A 22,569-nucleotide genomic window follows, 5' to 3' on the forward strand; every position below is an offset into this window, starting at 1 on the left:
CCACACCCACACACGCACACACACAAACACCACACACATCACACACACACACCACACACACTACCACACACACATCCCACATATACACACCACATCCACACACACCCACACACACCACAACAACACACAACACACAACACACACACATCCACAAACACACAGCAACACACACACACACACACACCACACAACATCACACCACACACACACCAGACACACACTCACCCACACACACATACCCAAACACACACACACACACACACACACCACACAAGACACACACCACACACAACACACACACACGACAACGACATACACACACACACACACCCCTCACTCACTTACACGCCCGACTACCCACACCCACCAACCTACCCCCGCACCCCACCTCCGCGCCAGCGAACACATCTCTCTAACAAGACCCGTTAATGTAAAAAAAACGTACATTAGGAATCCAATTACTCTCAGTCAGCCCTCTTAGAGCACGACAATAAAATCTGAAATTCCTTCGCGAATTTGGGATTGCAAGAGTTGCAGTGAAAGAGCTGGCTTGTGTTTTTTTGTTTTGTTTTTTTGTTTTTTCTTTTTCTTTTTCTTTTTTTTCACCCGATAATGTTCTCAGTGAGGCAGAAGGAGATGTGAATGCTTTATACTGTAATAACTGTGCCAGGAAGCAGACCGGTGTGTGCGTCCAATCTACCGCACCCTCTTCCAACTAGACATTTCTTCTTTTTTTTCTTATTATTATTTTTCTTCTCTTTCCCTTCAAGTCATTTTATGCGAAATGTTACACCCAGTCTCGATTTATTATCTCTCAGGGCGAGGTAGAGGTCTGCCCCCCTTCCCCTCCCTCTCCCCCCTTAGGACCCCCCGACGCGATCTATCATACACACAGATCGCGGCCTTTATGGGTTTTGTCTACCGACTTCAATCAGCGAAAGCACGATAGGAATGCCAAAATAAATCTCCCAGAAAACTGCGCCGAGAGGTAGTCGCATTCGGTAACCCACTCGCGTGTTATTCCTACACTCGCGGCGCCGTTCCACCTATACGCGCTTTTGCTACGCTCCCACAAGCGCGGCAGCCAAACACCGTGGAGTGTGGGCGGAGCCTCTTTCCCCCGCCGGCCAATCACGGCTCTCCGCTGGCCTTCCCCCTTTCCCGAGTGGTCCCGCGTATAATTAAAGTTAATTTTAGATGGGAATTCCGTCCGGGGATTGGCTGGCTATAATCAGGAGGCGTGGCCTGAGGCTCATAATTGTCAGCAGCGCCCGCCCACTAGGGTACGCTGTCTGACAAGCGTATCCGAGGAGGCACTGAAGCATACTCGTGTCGTGGCTCTCCTACGGACCGTGCCATTCTCAGTTGAGTGCCTCTGGCTCCCTAGGCATCGGTGCCGCCGTGCTTCACGCTTCCGTCCCCGCATGAGAGCTGCTTGTGCTAAATCTCTTATCATATTTAGACTCGGGAGATAAGCCGCTAATAAGTCTTGAACCCATTTTGTGCATCGTCCCCTCCCCCCCTATCGCCACCTTACCCCCACCCACACCCCACAAAGCAGAAACTTGCAAGAAAAGAGAGAGAAAAAAAGATCAATATCGGTTCCCTCGGGATCTTATCTCGCGTGTGTTAGTGAGTGAGTGCTACTGCCACCAATGGGCCCCATCAAGAGTGAAAAGTCAGTTGATATGTTGCCCACGCTGCCCTACCCGGACCCCGCTTTGGCCGCCATGGGTAAGTACCTCCAAAGTATTCGGTGGAAGGCGCTGACGACGTCCGCCCGCCCGTTCCCCCGCCCGTTCTTCCGCCCGCCGCCCACGCCGACTGCCTCTGGCCGTCGCCAACCAGTCTCCGTGATCGGGCCTCGTCTCATACGTGTTCCTAGACAGATTTTTCTTCCTCGCTTTTCTTCATTATCATCTTGATTTCTTTCTTATATTTTAACTTCCCTTTCGTCTGCAATTGATAAGCGGGATCGCAACCGAGATTCATATCGTTCCCGGTCATTGCAGAATTCCATCATCAAGATACGTAATGTTTACTCCAACATCATCTCAAAAGGAAAGTAAAATTATTCCCGAATATAACAGCGAAGGATAAAAGTAACATATAATTCCGGTTGAATCAAGATAACTTCACACCGCCGACAGGTCCGCGCACGTAGCCAAAGTGGAGCGCGATATCCGTGTATTTATGAAGCAAGATTTTTTCCTATTTTTTTTTATCGGGGAATATGAATCGTGATTTTTTTTTGTTTGAATTTTATTACAATTATGTGAAATATATTCGGATTATTTTTTTTATTTATTTATTTTTAATCCCCGATATGAGAAATGTATGGTTTATATGAAATTGCTACTTGTAATGAGTTAGATAATTCATGTTGGTATAGGTTGTAATGAGAATCGATAATTTTAGATGCACGATTTTAGAATATATTCCACATACTAAAAAAAACTGATTTTATCTGATGATAAATGTGAGAATGTTATAAGGGCGAAATTTAATGGATAGGGCTGTCAAATTAGGCCTAGTAAACACCCATATTACCTGTAAAAGAACTTCGTATATCACCGTATAATATATATATGTATATATGTATATATATATATATATATATATATATATATATATATATATATATATATATATATATATAATTTACATATAATTAGTGAATTGTTAAACTATATTGGAACATTATGAAATTGAATATTTAATCATATTAGGTTGGATTACCAAATGATCATATCCGATTGGTAAAAAAATAAACTGAATTACTATCCAATTATATAAAAAAGATAAATAGAATATCAAATTATATCACTTAATCCTAAACAGTAATATACCGAAAAAAAAAGAAATATCACATAAATCTATATGGATATCAAGTTTGAGAAAATTTTAAAGTGACCTCATAGGATAGGTTACAACAGCCGCTTACCTGTGATGTGAGGGGACCTTATCAGTTAGTACGAGGGGAAACTACTACCTGGTGTGAAAGGTAGTTTACCTGAGAGGGGAAAAGGGGGGGGGGAGAGCAGCCTATATGAGATTGAGGGGAAATGTTTCCTGGTGAAATATTTGGGTATTAACTTCAGGGATATAGGTTGGATGACTTAGAAGGTTTAAAAAGGGGAAGAAAATTATGTTTTGGCTTGGCAAGATGAAGATGATGGTAATGTTGCAAGGAGCGGTAATCATTGGTGATATTGATATATTTAGTTTTGAATTTGATCTTTACAGGGGGAAATTATTGACATTTTTAGGGATTTTTTTTTCTATACTCGACGGGATAATGAAAATATTAATATCTCTTGAAGGAATATTTACCGATAATGTGTAGAGAAAGAGGATAAAGAATATTATATCCACAATAATTCTATGTTACAAATTATCATCCCATGTCATCCTTATGTTATCAAAAGGTAATTAAAAATGATAAAGTAAATTGACCATGTAGTCTTTGATACCCAAGCTTCTCTTAAGCTATGGATTAGTCAACTAAATCATAAGAAATATATTAAAGCAAATATATCCTGCATCGATTAAAGACTATTTGCCAATTAGGTATACCTGTGAGTTCAGTCCGCAAGTTATAAATACATATATATGTATATATATTTATATATATATATATATATATATATATATATATATATATATATATATATATATATATATGTAAGAGAAAGAAAGAGAGATTAATTCAATTAAGAATATGAAATTATATATGTTATTGAATTACCATTACACCCTTGAATATTATGATCATATAAATATATCAATCATAGATTCTCAGAATTATAGAAATACTAATTTCCAATTGCCGCCAGAGTTCTTAATCATAAAGCCAACCTCAGAGAAACAGGAATCGTTAGAATACCGATTATATTTCACCCTACTGAAAAGGATACATAAATCTATAAGGACCGAGTGAATACGTCAGGCTTCTCAAAATCATTGGCCATTCATTTTAGTGGACGAATATCCTTGTCAAAATCAATAAATCTTGTGTTTGAGTTACCGGCGCCGCGATAAGGTGATAGAGCGTCTTCATGTATTTTATTTTCTTTAATTTCCGATCTATTTGAGTTATTATTAATTCATTTACGGATTTCTAATTCATATACGGATATTACTTCACATGGGTTGCATATCACACCGTAAAAAGTTAGGCTAAGATATGAAAATTTTGCAGATAAAAGTATGTGTGAAAATTATTCCTGCATCATTTCCCGTACACTCTTTTCCGCTCTCACCGCTACCTTGCAAATATTACCGACGCTAATACTCTCTTCTTTTTTCCATGCACATTTATACCGCTACATTTACCTCTACACCTTCAACACAAGTAAGAATATAGCTGCCGTCGCTGTAGAATTTGTAGGGTCTTCAATTCACATTATTACCGACGATTTTCCGACACATAACGAAACGGAAAGATAATTGCGATGATTAAGATTCTTTTCGCTCTATATCCGCTTGTCTCCTGCCTCGCCGCTTTGCATGTTGATTAATGTAATGTATGATAAGATATAATATAAAGAAAAATATATGATACGATATAATATAAAGAAAAATATATGATACGAACATGCGAAATATATGAGAAATTATATATATGAGTATCTTTTTATCTATTTTTCAGTGAGTCTCTCCATCTATTTTTTTCACTTCTTGTGAAAAAATAGAAGAGCAAATATAGAGGGACGTAATCATAGACACAGGGAGGATATTATATTACTTAGGATAATATTTTTTGTAATTATGTCATCATACATTAATGAGTATCAATGACGGAATAAACTTAAGGTATATGGGAACTTCTTCAAAATATGTATGTATTTCCTGAGTGCAATTTATTGATTGAAAAAGACACATTTTTCAAATACATGGAATTAACCAAATTGTTAATGGATTATAGAAGGAGAATTGATAATATATAGGATGTATCTAGTTGATATTCTCGTTGCATATATTATTATCAATATCAACATATTATTATCATATGCATTCATTATTATTGCATTCATATCTCATCATTATTATAACTGATATATCCCTATCACGAATATTTTATAATAATTCTTATCAATATTATTATCATCAACGCTATTATCATAATGATCATAATTATTATCACTACCATCATTACTATTGTTATTATCGTTATCATTATTACTATTATCATGATAAGCATTACTATTATCATCATCATTTTTATTGTTATCATCATTATTATAATTATTGTCATCACTATTAGGATCATCATCATTAATATTGTCACTATCATTTTTGTTGTTCAGATTAGCGACATTGCTTATTGTGACTCTAATTATTTCAATTATCATCGTTATTGTTGCCAATGAACTTGGTATTTCTCTTTTCATTATCATACTTGGCTTATCATTATTTTCAATATCGTTAATTGTATTGGTATTACTGTTTTTATTGCTTTTGTTATTGTTATCATCATTGTCATTATTATCATTACTGATATTGTTTTCAATATTGTTATTATTATCATCATTATTATTATTATTATTTTCATTATCATTATTATTATTATTATTATTATTATTATTATTATTATCATTATTTTTATTATTATTATCATTATTATTATTATTATCAGCATTATCATCATCATTATTATTATTTTGATTATTATCGTCATTGCTCTTAATATGATCACCATCATAATTGGTCATTTGCACTGTTATCATCATTATCTTTATTACTGTGATTATTTTTGCAAATAGTTGACCCTAAAGAATATAATTTCCCTTTTGGAATATTTCCCTTTCGTGGTTTCCTCTTCATTTTATTGTTCTATAATGATGTATTAACTAATGAGATTATGAAGTGAAATATATAGCGATATAACGATATAGCGATATATCATTGACCGTTTTCCTTATATTTGGATAATCAGTGTATTTACATATTGGAATATATTCCCTTTACTAGCCTATTGTGCGAAATATATAACTCGATATATTATGTATAGAAAGGAAAATATATGGAAATACAGGTAGAAAAATAACCAGACAGAAGATAAAAATTGTCTTTATATGTTATGTGATCTATGATTTATTGATTGGGATATAACAATTGTTGAAAGGCAAGGAGAAAATTATTGTTTATTCTCTTGTGGGATTTATTACGTATTATTAATAAATGAAAAATTATTAGAAAAAAAAATCCGAGACAGTCAAACATAATTTATAATTGTGACTTTTTTGAGATATATTAGTGATTTGCAGTTTACTTTTAATGCGTTGTGTTTGATTATTGTAATATATTTGATTGAAATATGGTAGTGTTATTTTATCTATATTAATTATAGTTCGTGATATTTCATTCAAAGTATCTTTTTCATTAGTAAGATACCATTTATATTAAACTTGTAATATGTCCACGATAGCAAATTCAATATGCGTTGATAATATTTTACTTAAAACTACTGTGATCTTAAACTAAGATTTTTTTCAATAATTACAGGATGCGGTAAAAGCTAACCAGTACAAATATTCATTTAATATCACATGATAATGCATATTGCCTTTATTCTCCTAGATCATACGAGTCTTAGTTTCAATCAATAATAAAACAGTTTCATATATGACACTGATTTCCCTGTTCAATATTTTTAATTAATAGGAGGTATTTTTCGCTCTTGATAACGGTCCATGTGAAAAGGGATTTTTATATCTTAGTGATTATTATCATTGATGTAAGATATACTTATATCACAAGCTCCAAAGGTTAAAAATTGTATAAATGAATAGAAATATATACATATATATATTTATATATATACATACATATATATATATATATATATATATATATATATATATGTGTGTGTGTGTGTCTGTGTGTGTTAGTGTGTGTGTGTGTGTGTGTGTGTGTGTGTGTGTATGTATATATATATATATATATATATATATATATATATATATATATATATATATACATATATATATATATACACAAATTATGAGCGATATTCAAACCAACGGGAAATGCGTTCATCTGAACCCTTGATGACCGAACTATGTTATGCAATCGGCTATAATACTGACAATCCAATTAATTCATTTCAGAAAATCGAATGCGAGTAAGTATGTAAATGATTACATGGTGTGCGAAGTGTGTTATATCATCACCAGCATCTTATATAATAATATCGTCGCATTTAGTTATATCTGCCACCCGGTTACCACAAATGTATCGGTTATTTTAGATCTAACTATATAAATTAGATGTTTTACGCAATATTTCATCGGCAAAGATAAATGAATAAACAGATCATGTGATAATAATAATTTGATAAATAGATAATTTAATAATCAAAAGTACATCCGGGAAACTCATATTTTTTGCACGCTAAACATATCAGTGCGATATATTTCAACTGATTAATTAGGTCTAATTAAGGCGCCTTATATCATAACGAGACTTTAAATGAAATCTGCGTTATGCGGTGGATTATAGCGTCGTTATGCGGTAACATTATGCGGTTATGCGGTTATGCGGTGATTTCTACAGTCGGTTATTTTTGTATGATGGAAAATACAGTTAATTTCAGTGTTGATACCATCGGATATATTATAACACATTAACAAATATAAATTAGCGCACACACACACACATACACAAACACACACACACACACACACTAACAAAAGCATCTTCGCAAGCATACGTACATCTGCAACCAGTTAGCGCCGTGACTGCTGCAACCTGTGTTCCAATTTGCAATTCGTTCATTCCGAGCTTATCAATGAAATTTATATTCTACCGTCGGGAGTGTTTTAGTGTATGTGTGTGCATGTGTGTGTGTGTCTGTGTGTGTGTGTGTGTGTGTGTGTGTGTGTATGTAAGTGTGTGTGTGTGTGTTGTGTGCGTGTGCGTGTGTGTGCGTGTGTGTGTGTGTGTGTGTGCGTGTTGTATGCGTGTGTGTGTGTGTGTGCGTGTTTATGCGTGTGTGTGTGTGTGTGTGTGCATGTGTGTGTGTCTGACTACGCAAGCTTAATAACGATCTTACGTAAGCTTAATAACTCTCACTTGCCCTCGAGAGTCTCTCTGTATACCCCGTGTAGCACAGCAGGAGAGGACCTCAACTTAACACCTTCGCCTCTCCTCCGCCAAGACCTTGTTCTTCGGCGCCGTCGGGTTCGAAGCGTCGGGCGAGAGTGACGAATCGCTGGACCGCCGTCGGGTTGGCGTTTTAGTCGCTCGCCTGTCCGATAAGGGAGGTCATTGCCGCTTATCGGGGTGGCGGCACAGATAAGCGAGGGCACGGAGGGCCAGAGGAGGGCCACCGTCAGCAGGAGTGCCACAGTACGTGACCCTGTCTGGCACGCTGGTTTACGAGGCCGCGGCGCTGATCCTTTGCCTCCGGGGGTTGGTAATCGCCTGCCTTGACCTCACCCTATTACCCTCTCACCTTCTCGTTCCGTCTCTCTCTCTCTCTATCTATCTGTCTATCTATCTTTCTCTCTCTATCTTTCTCTCTCCCTCTTTCTTTCTTTCTCTCTCTCTCTCTCTCTCTCTCTCTCTCTCTCTCTCTCTCTCTCTCTCTCTCTCTCTCTCTCTCTCTCTCTCTCTCTCTCTCTCTTCTTTTCTCTTCTCTCTCTCTCTCTCTCTCTCTCTCTCTCTCTCTCTCTCTCTCTCTCTCTCTCTCTCTCTCTCTCTTTTCCTTTCTCTCTCTCTATCTATCTATCTATATCTTCCTCCCTCCCTCCCTCCCTCTATTTCTCTCTCTTTCCCTTTCCCTCTATATATCGAGATAGATAGAACAATGAATGGACAGACCGATAAACAGTTAGCCAGACAAATGGCCAGACAAATAGGTAAACACACATCTAAATCGACAAACAGATAGAACTCAAGACATATACATACACAGACACGTCCCCTTGAAAACCGTCCCAAGAAATCGCCCAAGACAGAACCCATCAGCGACCTCCCAATGCCAGACGGATTGCAGATTTCGGAATATTAAAGCCAGATATAAGTCATCGGGGAGGGAAATAAGATGACTATATTCTCTTTTGAAGTCTGTGGCGGTTCTGTAGGTATATAGAGAAGGGTGGAGAGAGAGAAGGATGGAAAGAGAGGGAGGGAAGAGGAAGAGAGGGAGAGATAGAGGAAGAGAGATGGTATTATTTCTCGTTCTCTCTGTCTCTCTTTCTCTCTCTCATCCTCTCTCTTTCTCTCTCTCTCTCACTCTTTCTCTCTCTCTCTCTCTCTCTCTCTCTCTCTCTCTCTCTCTCTCTCTCTCTCTCTCTCTCTCTCTCTCTCTCTCTCTCTCTCTCTCTCTCTCGCATCCGTCTGTTCGTTATAAAATAATTTACTGTTCTCTCTTCTCTCTTCGATTCCCTCTCTCCTTTTTATCATATTTTTCCCCTCTTCCTGTAGCTTCCCGCCTGGTGCCATACCACGCTCGGCATATGGTGGGAGAGAGAGAGAGAGAGAAGGGGGGGGGGGTGTAACAAAAAGATACAAGGAAGGTTACTAAGGGTAGATGAGCTGTACAGGCGCGGATTTTTTTTACTTCTCTCTCTCTCTCTCTCTTTCTTGCTCTCTCTCTCTCTCTCTCTCTGTTTCTCTCTTTCTCTCTTTCTGTCTCTCACTTTCTCTCTCTCTCTCTCTCTCTCACTCTCTCTCTCTCTCTCTTCTCTCTCTCTGTCTTTCTGACTCTCTTTCTCTCTTCTCTCTCTCTCTCTCTCTCTCTCTCTCTCTCTCTCTCTATATATATATATATATATATATATATATATATATATATATATATATATATATATTATATATATATATATATATTATTTATTTATATTATTATTATATTTATTATTATATATTATATTTATATATATATATATATATATATATTATATAATATATATATATATATATATATATATATAATATATATATATATATATATATATATATAATATATATATAATATATATATATATATATATATATATGTATATATATAATATATATATATATATATATATTATATATAATAATATATATTATATATATATATATATATATATATATATATATATATATATATATAATATATATATATATATATATTATATATATATATATATATATATATATATAATATATAATATATATATATATATATATATATATATATATATATATATATATATATATATATATATATGATAGAAAAATAACAGAGAATCTAAAGAATTGAAGACTTGAATCAGAGGGAAAATACGAATGGGAGAAAGAGAAGAGAAAGGGGGAGAAAGTAAGAGTGGGAATAAAGAGGGGAAATAAGGAGAGCGAGAGGATAGCGCTGTGTGTGGCCGGAAGTATCCTTGCCGGTTGTGTCTGATACCCGAATCCTCCCTCGCTCCTTCCCTCCTTCTCTCTTTCTCTCCTTCTCTCTCTCCCGCGTTCGTTCTTTCTCTCTTTCTCTCCTTCTCTCACTCTTGCGGTCGTTCTTTCTCTCTTTCTCTCCTTCTCTCACTCTTGCGTTTGCTCTTTCTCTCCTTCTCTCCTTCCCGCGTTCGCTCTTTCTCTCTTTCTCTCCTTCTCTCACTCTTGCGTTCGTTCTTTCTTTCTTTCTCTCTCTCCCACGATCGCTCTTTCTCTCCTTCCCTCTTTCCCGCGTTCGCTCCTTTTTGCTTGGTTATATCCCAGGCCTTCTCTCTCTCTCTCTCTCTCTCTCTCTCTCTCTCTCTCTCTCTCTCTCTCTCTCTCTCTCTCTCTCTCTCTCTCTCTCTCTCTCTCTCTCTCTCTCTCTCTCTCTCTCTCTCGCTCTCTCTCTCTTTCTCTTGCTTGCTCTCTCGCTCTCTCTCTCTCTCTTTCTCTCTTTCTCATTCTCGTAGTCTCTTTCCTATTACTCTCATCATTATTACTATTATTGTTGTCTTCATTATTAGGATTATTATCTTTATCATTATCATTATTATGATTGTTATTATCGTTTTCATTATCATTACCATCGTTATCATTATTAACATCATTATAATTAAAATTATTTTCATCATTATTATCATTATCATTATTGTTATTATTATTATCATTATCCTTACTATCATCATCATTATTTCTATTATTGTTATTACTATTATCTGTATTTTTATTATCATCTTGCTATTATTACTATCTTCATCCTTATCAATATTAGCATAATTATTACTATCATCATTATCATCATTACCATTATCATTATTACTCTTATCATCATTACCATCATTATTATTACTCATATTATCATTATCATCATTACCATCATCATTATTACTCTTATCATCATTTTCATCATAATCCTCATCTTCATTACTCTTATCATCATTTTCATCATCATCTTCATCGTCATTACTCCTATTATCATTATCATCATTATCATCATTATCCTTATTACTCTTATCCTCATTAACAATCTTGTGACGCCGACTGAAAAAAATACACGAGAATTGAACTCGTTTTTCAGTCTTCACTCGCTCGATTAGATACAATTAAGAAGTCGTTTCGAGGGGGGAAGTGTGAGACCCCCTCCCCCCTCCCCCCTCCCCCCTCTCTCTCTACCCTTCTGCTCCCTCCCTTCTTCTTCCTCTGCTTCCTCTTCTCATCCCCATCTTCTCCCTCCTTCTTTTTATTCCCTCTCTCTCCCTTTTCTTCTTATATTTCTTATTCTTATATTCCTTTCTCTGTTTTCTTGTTTCTTCTTCTTCTTCTGTTTCTTCTTATTATTATTATTGTTCTTATTATTATTATTATTATTGTTCTTATTATTATTATTGTTTTTATTATCATTATTATTCTATTTCTTCTTCTTCTTCTTCTTCCGTTTCCTCTTCTTATTCTTTTTCTTCTTCGTCTTTTTCTCTTTCCTCGCCCCCTCTTCTTCCGGCTCATCATCATCATCTTCGCCACGTGTCACATTAGCTCCCCCTAACCCTTACCCCCCCCCTCCTCACCCCCTCCCACCGCTCCGCCGACCCCCCCACCCCCACCTTCACCCCACCCCCTCATTCATTCACACTCACCCTAAAGGTCACATAAGGTCAACCAAAGACGCTACAACCAAATATATATTCTTCATTGTATTTTACAATAAATCACCATAATAATGAGAGAAAAATACAATTTCGTTTATGTAATTTCATGAAATCCAATTTTATATATCGTTTTATATCCCCCCATAACCAAAAAATAAATCAATTCATACAATTTACATTTTTTTAATTTAGTCAACCACAACCAAAAACCAAAATTCAAAAACACAACTTCTTCCTTCCAGAGAAGCCAAACTTCAACCTACCCCCCACCCCCACCCCCCACCCCCATCCGCTTTAATCACCCCAAAACGATCGTTAACTACACAAAAGCCATTAACCAGCCGAGGCTCGTAACAACCATCAACACCCGGCCAGACTACACACGGCATCCACAAATGACCCTGTAACTTTAGCAACCGCGGTCGGAATAGGTCAGCTAATTACCGACCTTTGACCTGGGTTGCCTCTTGTGATTCCTATTTCAAGACGTGGAGGTGGAGGTGGTTTTGCTTTTGTTTTTTGTTTTTGTTTTATGTTTTTTGTATTTCTGTTTGTTTGTTTTTTTTTGTTTACGATGGTCATTTAGTTTTATTTGTCTCTTGTGTTTCCTATTTCAAGACGTGGAGGTGGTTTTGTTTTTGTTTTTTGTTTTTTTGTTTTTTGTCTTTGTATATGTTTGTTTTTTTTTTGTTTTGATGTTTATTTAGTTTTGGTTGTTTCTTTTGATTTTTTTTTGCAAGGGGGGGTTATTTTTGCCTACTTTGAGTAATGCAAGTATGATATATGTTTTCGTTCGGTTATTGAGAATGAGTGTTCTAATTATGCAAGCTAATATCTTTTCGCAACTGAAAATCACATCAAACTTGCTTCGCTTTAATCTCATTGTACACCTTCACTTTTTCAATTTCATCAATATTGTTTCATACTTTATTTGCAACAGAAAATTGTGTCAACCTTAATGCGTTTTCATATATAAATGCAATTTGACTTTTTCAATCTCATCGGTAATATCTTCCACTTTATTTGCAAGAGCAATATACGAATAGATATATCGATATACTATATACTAATTTATTCAAAGTGACATGAATGATGATACAGAATATCGTTTACAAATTATGAAACTAGGTTACGAATATTATAGCGTGTATTTCTGGAGAAGTAAATGAATATAAGATGGCAGATAGATATGTAGATAGATAGGTAGACAGATAAATAAATAAATAAATAAAAATAAGTCCATGGATGAAGAGATGAAGAGATATAAAAATAGATACGTAGAAGATAGACAAAGAGATAGATAGTTGAACCGATAGATAAATAAAAATGCAAACAGATACAGACATACGCCACGTATATTTCTAACCTAAGACACGCACATATATGTATCCTTCAAACCTCAAAACACATACATATACATTTCTAATCTAAGACATACATAGATATTTCTAACCGCTAAAAATTAGAAATCCCTGCGCTTCAACTGGCCGACCATATGCCTGAACAAGAGGCGACACACCCCTTCCATCCGCCCACTTCCTCCCCGCTGTTCAACCGGCCCGCCAAACCCTTCATTAATTCCAGGTTTATATCCGGATTAATGCCTTCGTTAATCCGTCCGTTCTTCCGATGCCTTCAGCCGTTGTCTTAGGAGGTGTGTGTGGCCAGAGGAGAGGCCATGGCTTGTGACCCGATATCCGGAAGTGTTACACAAACCGAGGTCAAACCGCGAGGGAAAGGGATGGGGAGTTGTGACATTTTTTTCGGTCTAGTTCGTGTGTTTTTTTTTGTTTTTTGTTTTTTTTTGGGGGGGTAATGTTTTACTGAATATAAGGAATCGCTTTTGTGTTATACGGTCGTAATTGTATTTATCTGGTATATTTTAATCTATTAAAAATGGTTGCTTATATACCTTTCTATATATGTGACTGTGTGCGTGATTTGTAGGTGTTTCCTTCGATGTAGCATTGTTTACGAGTGTGTTAATGTATCTGCATGTGTGTGTATTTTTGAATTTTTTATATATATATATATATATATATATATATATATATATAGGAATCGCTTTTGTATATAAATATATATATATATATATATATATATATAATATATTAAATATATATATATATATAATTATATATATATATATATAAATATATATATATATGTACATTATTTAATATATATATAATATATATATATTAGATATAATATATATATATATATATATATATACATATATATATACACGTATACACAGCGTATACCTAAGTGTGCGCACGAATGTATCCACGCTTGTGTACAAATGTATATACGACTGTGCGTAAGTGTGTGTGTTCCTGATTGTGTATGTGTGTGTGTGTGTGTGTGTGTGTGTGTGTGTGTGTGTGTGTGTGTGTGTGTGTGTGTGTGTGTGTGTGTGTGTGTGAAAATCCGTCACGGTCAATGTAGTATACAGTTACAAATCCATCCAGTGTCCGGTGAACAGTCAAGTGACATCATGACATCCTGCAAGAAGTCTGTGATCCTGTTTTATAAATAGATTTTGTACTAGTTGTGATTAATCACCATAAATAGATTTATGAAGAAATTGTTATGATGATCGCTTATTGTTGTCAATCATATGGATGAGATTAATTATCATTGTTGCCATTAATGATATTATTATTATCATTATCTTTGTTGTCGATGTTATCATTTTTTGTTATCTTTATTGTCGTTATTGTTGGTATTTTCATGATCATAATTACTGCCAACAATATTATCATTATTATTATTATTATTATTATTATTATTATTATTGACATTATTGATATTATTATTATTATTATTATAATTGTTATTATTATTATCATTAATATTATTATTATCATTAATATTATTATTATCATTAATATTATTATCATTAATATTATTATCATTACTATTATTATTATCATTAATATTATTATTATCATTAATATTATTATTATCATTAATATTATTATTATTATTAATATTATTATTATCATTATCATTGTTTTTATCATTATTATCATTATTATCACCATCATCAATACTATCATTACTATCATCATTATCATCATTATTGTCCTTATCAGTGCTATTGTTATTATGTAAACCAGTTTCATTATCATCCTCAAAATCATTGTTAGTATTATCATTACCGTTATCATTACCAGTATCATCTTTCATTACCATCATCACTATCACTATCATCTTTATTATTATCATAATTATCTTCAGTATTAATTTATATATAATCGTTATTATTATCATGTTTTAATTGGCGATTGTCTGTCTGTTAATGTGTGTGTGTGTGTGTGTGTGTGCGTGTATGTGTGTGTGTGTGTGTGTGTGTGTGTGTGCGCGTGTGTGTTTGCGTGTTCATCTGCCTGTGTTTGCTTGTACATATATTTCCATCTGCTTGTTCGCATTTTTTCTTGTTTTGATATTTGCGTTAAGTCGACTGTAGTTGTTTGCACGCATAAGTTTGTGTATGCGGGGAACAAGAGAGTGTGTTTGTGTGAAAAGGAGAGTGTGTTTGTCTGTCTCTGTGTTATGAGATATTGCATTTCATAAGTCTTTTGGTGGTGTTGTTGTTGTTGTTGTTGTTGTTTTTTTCTTTGCTTTGTCGGTATTTCGTTTGCGTTTTTGTTTTTTTCCTCTCTACTTGTACTTTTTTTTTTTACTTTGGTTGTGTCTGTTCTTTATTTTGTTATATGTTATATACTGTGATTTACAATTGTTCATATTATTTCGCATTTTTGTATTCGTTCGTTTCTCCTTTCCTTATTCTCTTCCTCTTCCTCCTCCACCTCTTCTTCTTCTATCTCCTCCTCCTCCTCTTCCTCCTCCTCCTCCTCCTCTTCCTCCTCCTCCTCCTCCTCTTCCTTCTCCTCCTCCTCCTCCTCCACTTCCTTCTCCTCCTCCTCTTCCTCTTCCTCCTCCTCCTCTTCCTCCTCCTCTTCCTCCATCTCCTCCTCCTCCTCCTCCTCCACTTTCTGTCTATCTATCTATATTTGTTCCACTTCCTCCACCTCTCTGACTCTCTCCCTCCACCTCGGCTTTCACCTTCTCTTTCCTCTTCCCTCCTCCTCCTCCTCTTCCAACTCCCTCCACCTCTTCCCTCCTCCTCCCTTATTTCCCTCACCTCACCCACTTCCCCTTCCCCCTTCCTCCAGCCACCCTCCTCCACGACCCTCCACTACTCATCCACTACCCCTCGACACCCCCCTCTCCTCCCTCCTCCTTTCCTCCCTCTTCCTCCCCCCCTCCACTACCTACCACCCTCTTCTCCCTCCACCTTTCCTCCATCTACCTCCCCCCTCCACTGCCTACCCTCCTCTTCTCCCTCTTCCTTTCCTCCCTCCCCCCCTCCCCCCCTCCACTACCTCCCCCCTCCCCCCCCTCCCCCCCCCCCCCCCCCCCTCCCCCTCCCCCCTCCCTCCCACCTCTGCATCAGGGGCTCTTCAGGAAATGTTTACTTTCGCGGTGTGTTCTCGTGATCACTGGATCCTCTGTAAACACGCCCTCGCCCATGACCACGCCCCCATCCGCCCACTTGGTTCTCACACCCTCGCGACCCACGGTGGAAGGAATATTCATACGTGGGCTGGGACCGAGCATGGGTGATTGTGGCATTTTTTTTTTTTTTTCTTCTTCTTCTTCTTCTTTCTTTTTCTTCTTCTTCTTTTTTTTCTTCTTCTTTTTTTTCTTCTTCTTTTTTTCTTCTTCTTTTTTTTTTGTCTTCTTTTCCTTTTTCTTTGTTTGTTTCTTTCTGATTTTTTGTTTTATTGTGTTTCTTTTTTTCGCTTTTATTTTATTTTTTTCTCACTTCGTTAATTTATCTGTTTCTTGTTTTTTTTTTCTTATTTTTTACCCTCATATCCTTCTATGCTTATATATTCTATTCTTTTTCTTCTAATTTTCATTTCTCTTTTTATTCATTAGTCGTCTCTTCCTCTATGTGTGTGTGTGTGTGTGTACGTGTGTGTATTCTTGATGATGATAATACGAAAAACATCACACGTTAAATCCCGCCCGCCCCCCTCCCCCCCCCCTAAATCGCTCAGCCTGTTCCCCATCGTTGCAAAGAAGACGTCAAACCAACGCCACCCCCCTCCCCCCACCCCACCTCCCACCCACCCGCCCACCCATCGGAAACTCCATCATGCTTGCTGGGTCTTTGTCGTTCATATCTTTGACTATTCTGCTTCTGTCCACCCCTGTGCCATTTCTGGGTGGGTGGGTGGGGAGGGGGGAGGGGGGAAGGGAAGATGGAAGGTGTGGGGAGAGGGGGGAGGGGGGAGGTAGAACGACACCCATCTGTCAGCAGCGGGTGTCAGGAGCGGCCGCCCACAACCCACGCCTCGATCAGGGTGTATGTCGTACTTTGCCTCTCGCTCTCGCTTTCTCTCTCTCTATCTCTCTCTCTCTCCTCTCATACTAACTCATACTCCTTATATACCTATCTATCTATCAACCTACCCCCTATATCCCCCCTCCTTCCTTCCCACCCTCCCTAATCCCAGCCTCCCATCCTCCCTCCCTCTCCCTCTCTCCCTCTCCCTCTCCCTCTCCCTCTCTCCCTCCCTCCCTCTCCCTCTCCCTCTCCCTCTCCCTCTCCCTCTCCCTCTCCCTCTCCCTCTCCCTCTCCCTCTCTCCCTCTCCCTCTCTCCCTCTCCCTCTCTCCCTCTCCCTCTCCCTCCTCCCTCCTCCCCCCCCTCCCTCCCTCCCCCTCTCCCTCCCTCCCCCCCCTCCCTCCCTCCCTCTCCTCTCCCCCTCCTCTCCCTCTCCCTCTCCCTCTCCCTCTCCCTCTCCCTCCCTCCCTCCCTCTCCCTCTCCCTCTCCCACTCCCTCTCTCTCTCTCACACATCACCGCCACAGCCTCCCACTGAGCAGAGCATCATACAGAAGTCTTCAAGGAATTCTAAGATTTCTGACATACCACAAGGCGCTCCTGTCCCTTTGACGAGTTGACTGAGTGACTCACTAATACGCGACCATCGTATTCGCTTTTCAAAGGGCGTGGGTTTAAGGACACTGGTTTTATTTACGTTAATGGGATGTGGTTTGTGGTATGGTCTCTGTGTGGTTTGATGTATTGTCAGAGGTGGTTGTTTTGTTGTTATCATTATGATTGTTATGGTTATTATCATTGTTATTGCTATCTTTAGCATCATTATTGTCATTATTATTATTATTATTATTACACTATTGTTATTATTACTATTTTTATCATCTTCATTATCATTATTACCATTATCATCATTATCATAATAATGATAATTAATATTATTATCATCATTATTGTTACTATTATTATTATTAATATTATTATTATCACTATCATCATTACTATCTTTATCATTATTATCACTATCATTTTGATAATGATGAACAGCATTCTCATAATTATAATTATTATCATTATTATCATTAGTGTTATCATTATCATCAATATTATCATCATCGTTATTATCCTAATTGATACAATTATCCGTATAATAATCATCATTATTTTCATTATCATTATCAATATTATCAATATCATTACTATAAAAATCATTATCAGCATCATCATTGTTATCATTATATATATCGCCGTGGAAATATTATTAATATCATTACTTTAAAAAAAACATTATTAGTATCATTTTTATCATTATATTTATTGCCATGGTCAATATTATTATCCTTGTTATTGTAATTATCATAATTATTATCATCCTCATCCTCATTACTATTCAGTAATATTTTCATCATTTTAGTAAAAACATAAAGCTATTAAGATATATTAGATATATTTCTAATATGTCATTACGTCATCTTCAAATGTCATTTTCCAAATTTAGTTTTCAAAATTTTATCGTTCTTTGCCTTTCCCGTCTTCGGTGTTTGTTCGTTTGTTCGTCTTTTGTTTTGTTTTACTTGCTCTTCTTTCTTTCTTTTTTCTTTCTTCTTATTATTCTCTTCTTATCTTTTTTTTTTCTTCCTATCTTCCCTTCTTGTCCTCTTCTCATGGTTCTATCCTCCTCGGCCTCTTTTCTCTTCCTTTCATATTTGTATTCTCTTCTCCGATTCTCTCTTTCTTCTCCTATCCCTTCCCTCTCTTTTTCTTCTTCTCGCTATCCTTTCCTACTCCTTCTCTCTTCCTCCTCCTCCTCTTGTCCTCATCATCCTCTCCTCCATCTCCTCCTCCTTCTCCTCCTTCTCCTCCTTCTTCTCCTCCTTCTCCTCCTTCTTCTCCTTCTCCTCCTCCTTCTCCTCCTTCTCCTCCTTCTTCTCCTCCTTCTCCTCCTTCTCCTTCTCCTTCTCCTCCTCCTTCTCCTCCTTCTCCTTCTCCTCCTCTTCCTCCTTTTCCTTCTTCTCCTCCTCCTCCATCTCCTCCTACTCCCCTCCCCCCGTCCCTCCACCCTCCCATCATCCCTCTCCCCACCCACCTCCCTAATCCCCTTCCCCCCCTCTCTCCTTCCCCCCCTCAACCTCCTATCCTCCCCTCCCTCCCTCCCCCCTTGCCCCCTTGCCCCCTTGCCCCCTTCCCCCCTTCCCCCCCTCAACCCCACCCAAACTGAACCAATACAGAAGCTCTCACATTTCTACACAAATAAACACAAGACAATTGCGTGTCTTTAGCTCTCAGGATGCCCCGTGGTGACGCTGCTATTTAGCGAGTTTTAGAGCTTTATACACATGCTCCCTTTCCTCTCTTCTTTCCCCCCCTTCTCTTGCCTTTATATTCTTTCTTCATTTTTTTTCTTTTCTTATTTCTCTATTTAATTCTTTTTCTCTTGTTCATTCTAGGATATATATATGGTGACGCTGCTGTTTAGCGATTTTCTGGGCTTTACATACATGCTCCCTTTCTCTCCCTTCCTCGCTTACTCTATTTGTTTTGTTTCTTCTTCTTCTTCTTGTTTTCTCTCTTTTGTAATAATGATCTAATGTTCCTTTTAAAATGTACTTCATTTTTAATTTCCCTCTAGTCAGACATACTTATTCGGAGTGGAGTAAGGAAGGGGGGAAGGGAAGGAAAGGGGGAGGGGGAGGGGGGCGGTAGGATAGAAGGGGGTGGAAGGGGGAGGGAGATGGGGGTGGAAGGGGAAGGGAGGAGAGTGGGGTGGGGGGTGGAAGGTACTTGACGTGGTGAGAGGACAAATGTGGATACAAGTTTACCGTGGCCGACTCTGCTGGCATGTTTACCTGTCTCGAGTTAGTCCCCGGAGTCTCTCTCTCTCTCTCTCTCTGTCTCTCTCTCTCTCTCTCTCTCTCTCTCTCTCTCTCTCTCTCTCTCTCTCTCTCTCTCTCTCTCTCTCTCTCTCTCTCTCTCTCTCTCTCTTTGATTCTCTCTATTTGTGTGTTTATGTATATCTACTATCTATTCATCTATCTATCTATCTATATATATATATGTATATATATATATATATATGTATATGTATATATATACCTATATATACGTATATGTATATGTATACATATCTATATATCTATATGTATATGTATGTATATATATAAATATAAATAAATGAATAGATAAATATATATATATATATATATATATATATATATATACATGTGTGTATATATATGTATGTATGTATGTTATATATATATATATATATATATATATATATATATATATATATATATATATATAATATATATTACTGTATATATATATATAATATATATATATATATATATATATATATATACATATATAATATATATGTGTGTGTGTGTGTGTGTGCATGCATGTATATATATATATATATATATATATATATATATATATATATATATATATATGTATGTATGTAATATGTATCTAGCCGATAAAACAAATGACGGTTAGCTCCGTTGGTCGAGTTACTTGAATATGGCTGACCGCGCGTTTATGCCAGAATTTCTCTCTGACAAATGTCTTTCTCTCTCTCTCTCTCTCTCTCTCTCTCTCTCTCTCTCTCTCTCTCTCTCTCTCTCTCTCTCTCTCTCTCTCTCTCTCTCTCTCTCTCTCTTTCTTATTTCAATATTTTTGCCAGGGGGAATTACGACATCGTCCATCACCCTTTAGAGGAATTTCCACCGTTTTTTTTCATTTTTATAGTTTGCCTCTTTCTTTCTTTTTTTCCTTCAAGATGCATAATCTCTCTCGGTTTACTGGCGCAAGGACTCTGCACTTGTTCGCGGATAAGCCAAGTAATCTCTCGAAGTCTCCCCTGCAAGTGATTCCCGCACAGAAAACGTCATTAAAACCAGCAATGAAATTCGAAGCCAAACGCCAAGTCCTTGAGAAGAAAGAGGGAGCCAACGGTAGGGACGTAATGAGAAAATTAGGCCCCTGTTAATCCAGAAATGTTTTTCCCAAATAAAAAAAAAAAAGAAAAAACAAGAGAAACGCACTAAATCTTTTGAGCGCTTAACTATACGTCATTAGCCTGTTTGGCTTCAAAGAGTCGCGGATGCCTGAACTATCGCCTTACCGACAATAAGTGAGCACAAGGGCTTCGAGTGGGCTTGTGTTTGTCCAGCATTTTTTCCTCCAGGTCGGCAAGTGTTTGTTTTGATCGTGTCTCGCTATCGGTAAAAGTTTTAATTTTTAAATGGCTTTTATGAATGGGCTTGTCGTGTTCCATGCGAGAATATGGCTTTCACGGCCGCGGCGACATCGCGCCAAAAATACACAAGCGAGAGAGGAGGTGGTAACAGTAGCGGGCATAAATCATGTTTTAATTTCTTCGCTCAGCGGGGGCGCGGCGAAAGACATAGACGTAACCCGGCCGCATCAACATGACAATCCCCATTTCGCGAAGCTCCCTCTCGTCCCCGGGATTTTGCAACGTGAAATAATACACCGTAAGTACCAGTTCCTTTACAAGTAATTAGTCGAAGAAAAGCTAGTGTCCCTGCGGTCTCTGAGTAGTACCGCCGCGCTTCTACCGCCGCTGGGAAACGAGGAGGAGGAGAGGGGGAGGAGGAGGAGGAAGAGGAGGGAGGAGGATAGAAGGCAAAGGAATAGGAGGATAAGAAGGAGAAGGAGAGATGAGAGGGACAAGAAGGAGGAGGAGGAGCAGGAAAGGGGGAACGCAGTATCCAGTTTCGGGTCTTGTGTGGACACAGGAACCCGCGCATACCTCGGCCCGGAGAGCTCCCATGTTTTGAATTTGTAAGTAGCGTTTGCGTCGAGGACATGACAATAGTCCTCTGTTGGTTCGCCGTGTTTGAGCAGAAGCTGAATAATACATACACCGCTGGAGAGGCAGGAAGGGGGCGCGGTGGGGGAGGTAGGGGGGTGGAACGGGAGGTCGGAAGAGTGAAAGGGGGGAGGAGGGAGTGAAAGGTGGGGGGGTGGAGGGGGGGAGGAAGGGTGATGTTAGCAGGAATTTGAAGGAGGGAGGAAGGGGGCGGGAGGTCGCCTAAGTGAGTCTTTTCTCGTCATGGAAAAATCTTCTGCTTGCAAGCAACATCCTGTAACAAAGCTCTTTCGCTCAAT

At 37.5% G+C, this 22,569-nt stretch overlaps 1 protein-coding gene across 2 annotated transcripts in view; it reads left to right on the top strand.

Annotated features, from left to right (window-relative positions):
• The first annotated feature begins 1,326 nt into the window (after positions 1-1,326).
• The window catches only part of LOC122259535 (paired box protein Pax-9), a 98,208-nt gene continuing 76,965 nt past the window's right edge, over positions 1,327-22,569 (top strand). For both annotated transcript variants that reach the window (XM_043026376.2, XM_043026377.2), the window contains exon 1: positions 1,327-1,734. In XM_043026376.2, coding sequence (XP_042882310.1) covers positions 1,656-1,734 — 79 coding nt within the window. In that variant the 5' untranslated portion in view covers positions 1,327-1,655. The remainder of the gene's footprint in view (positions 1,735-22,569) is intronic.

This window comes from Penaeus japonicus, unplaced genomic scaffold, assembly GCF_977035675.1.
Source record: "Penaeus japonicus unplaced genomic scaffold, GWHDUDI00000001_assembly GWHDUDI00000012, whole genome shotgun sequence".
Lineage (NCBI taxonomy): Eukaryota > Metazoa > Arthropoda > Malacostraca > Decapoda > Penaeidae > Penaeus > Penaeus japonicus.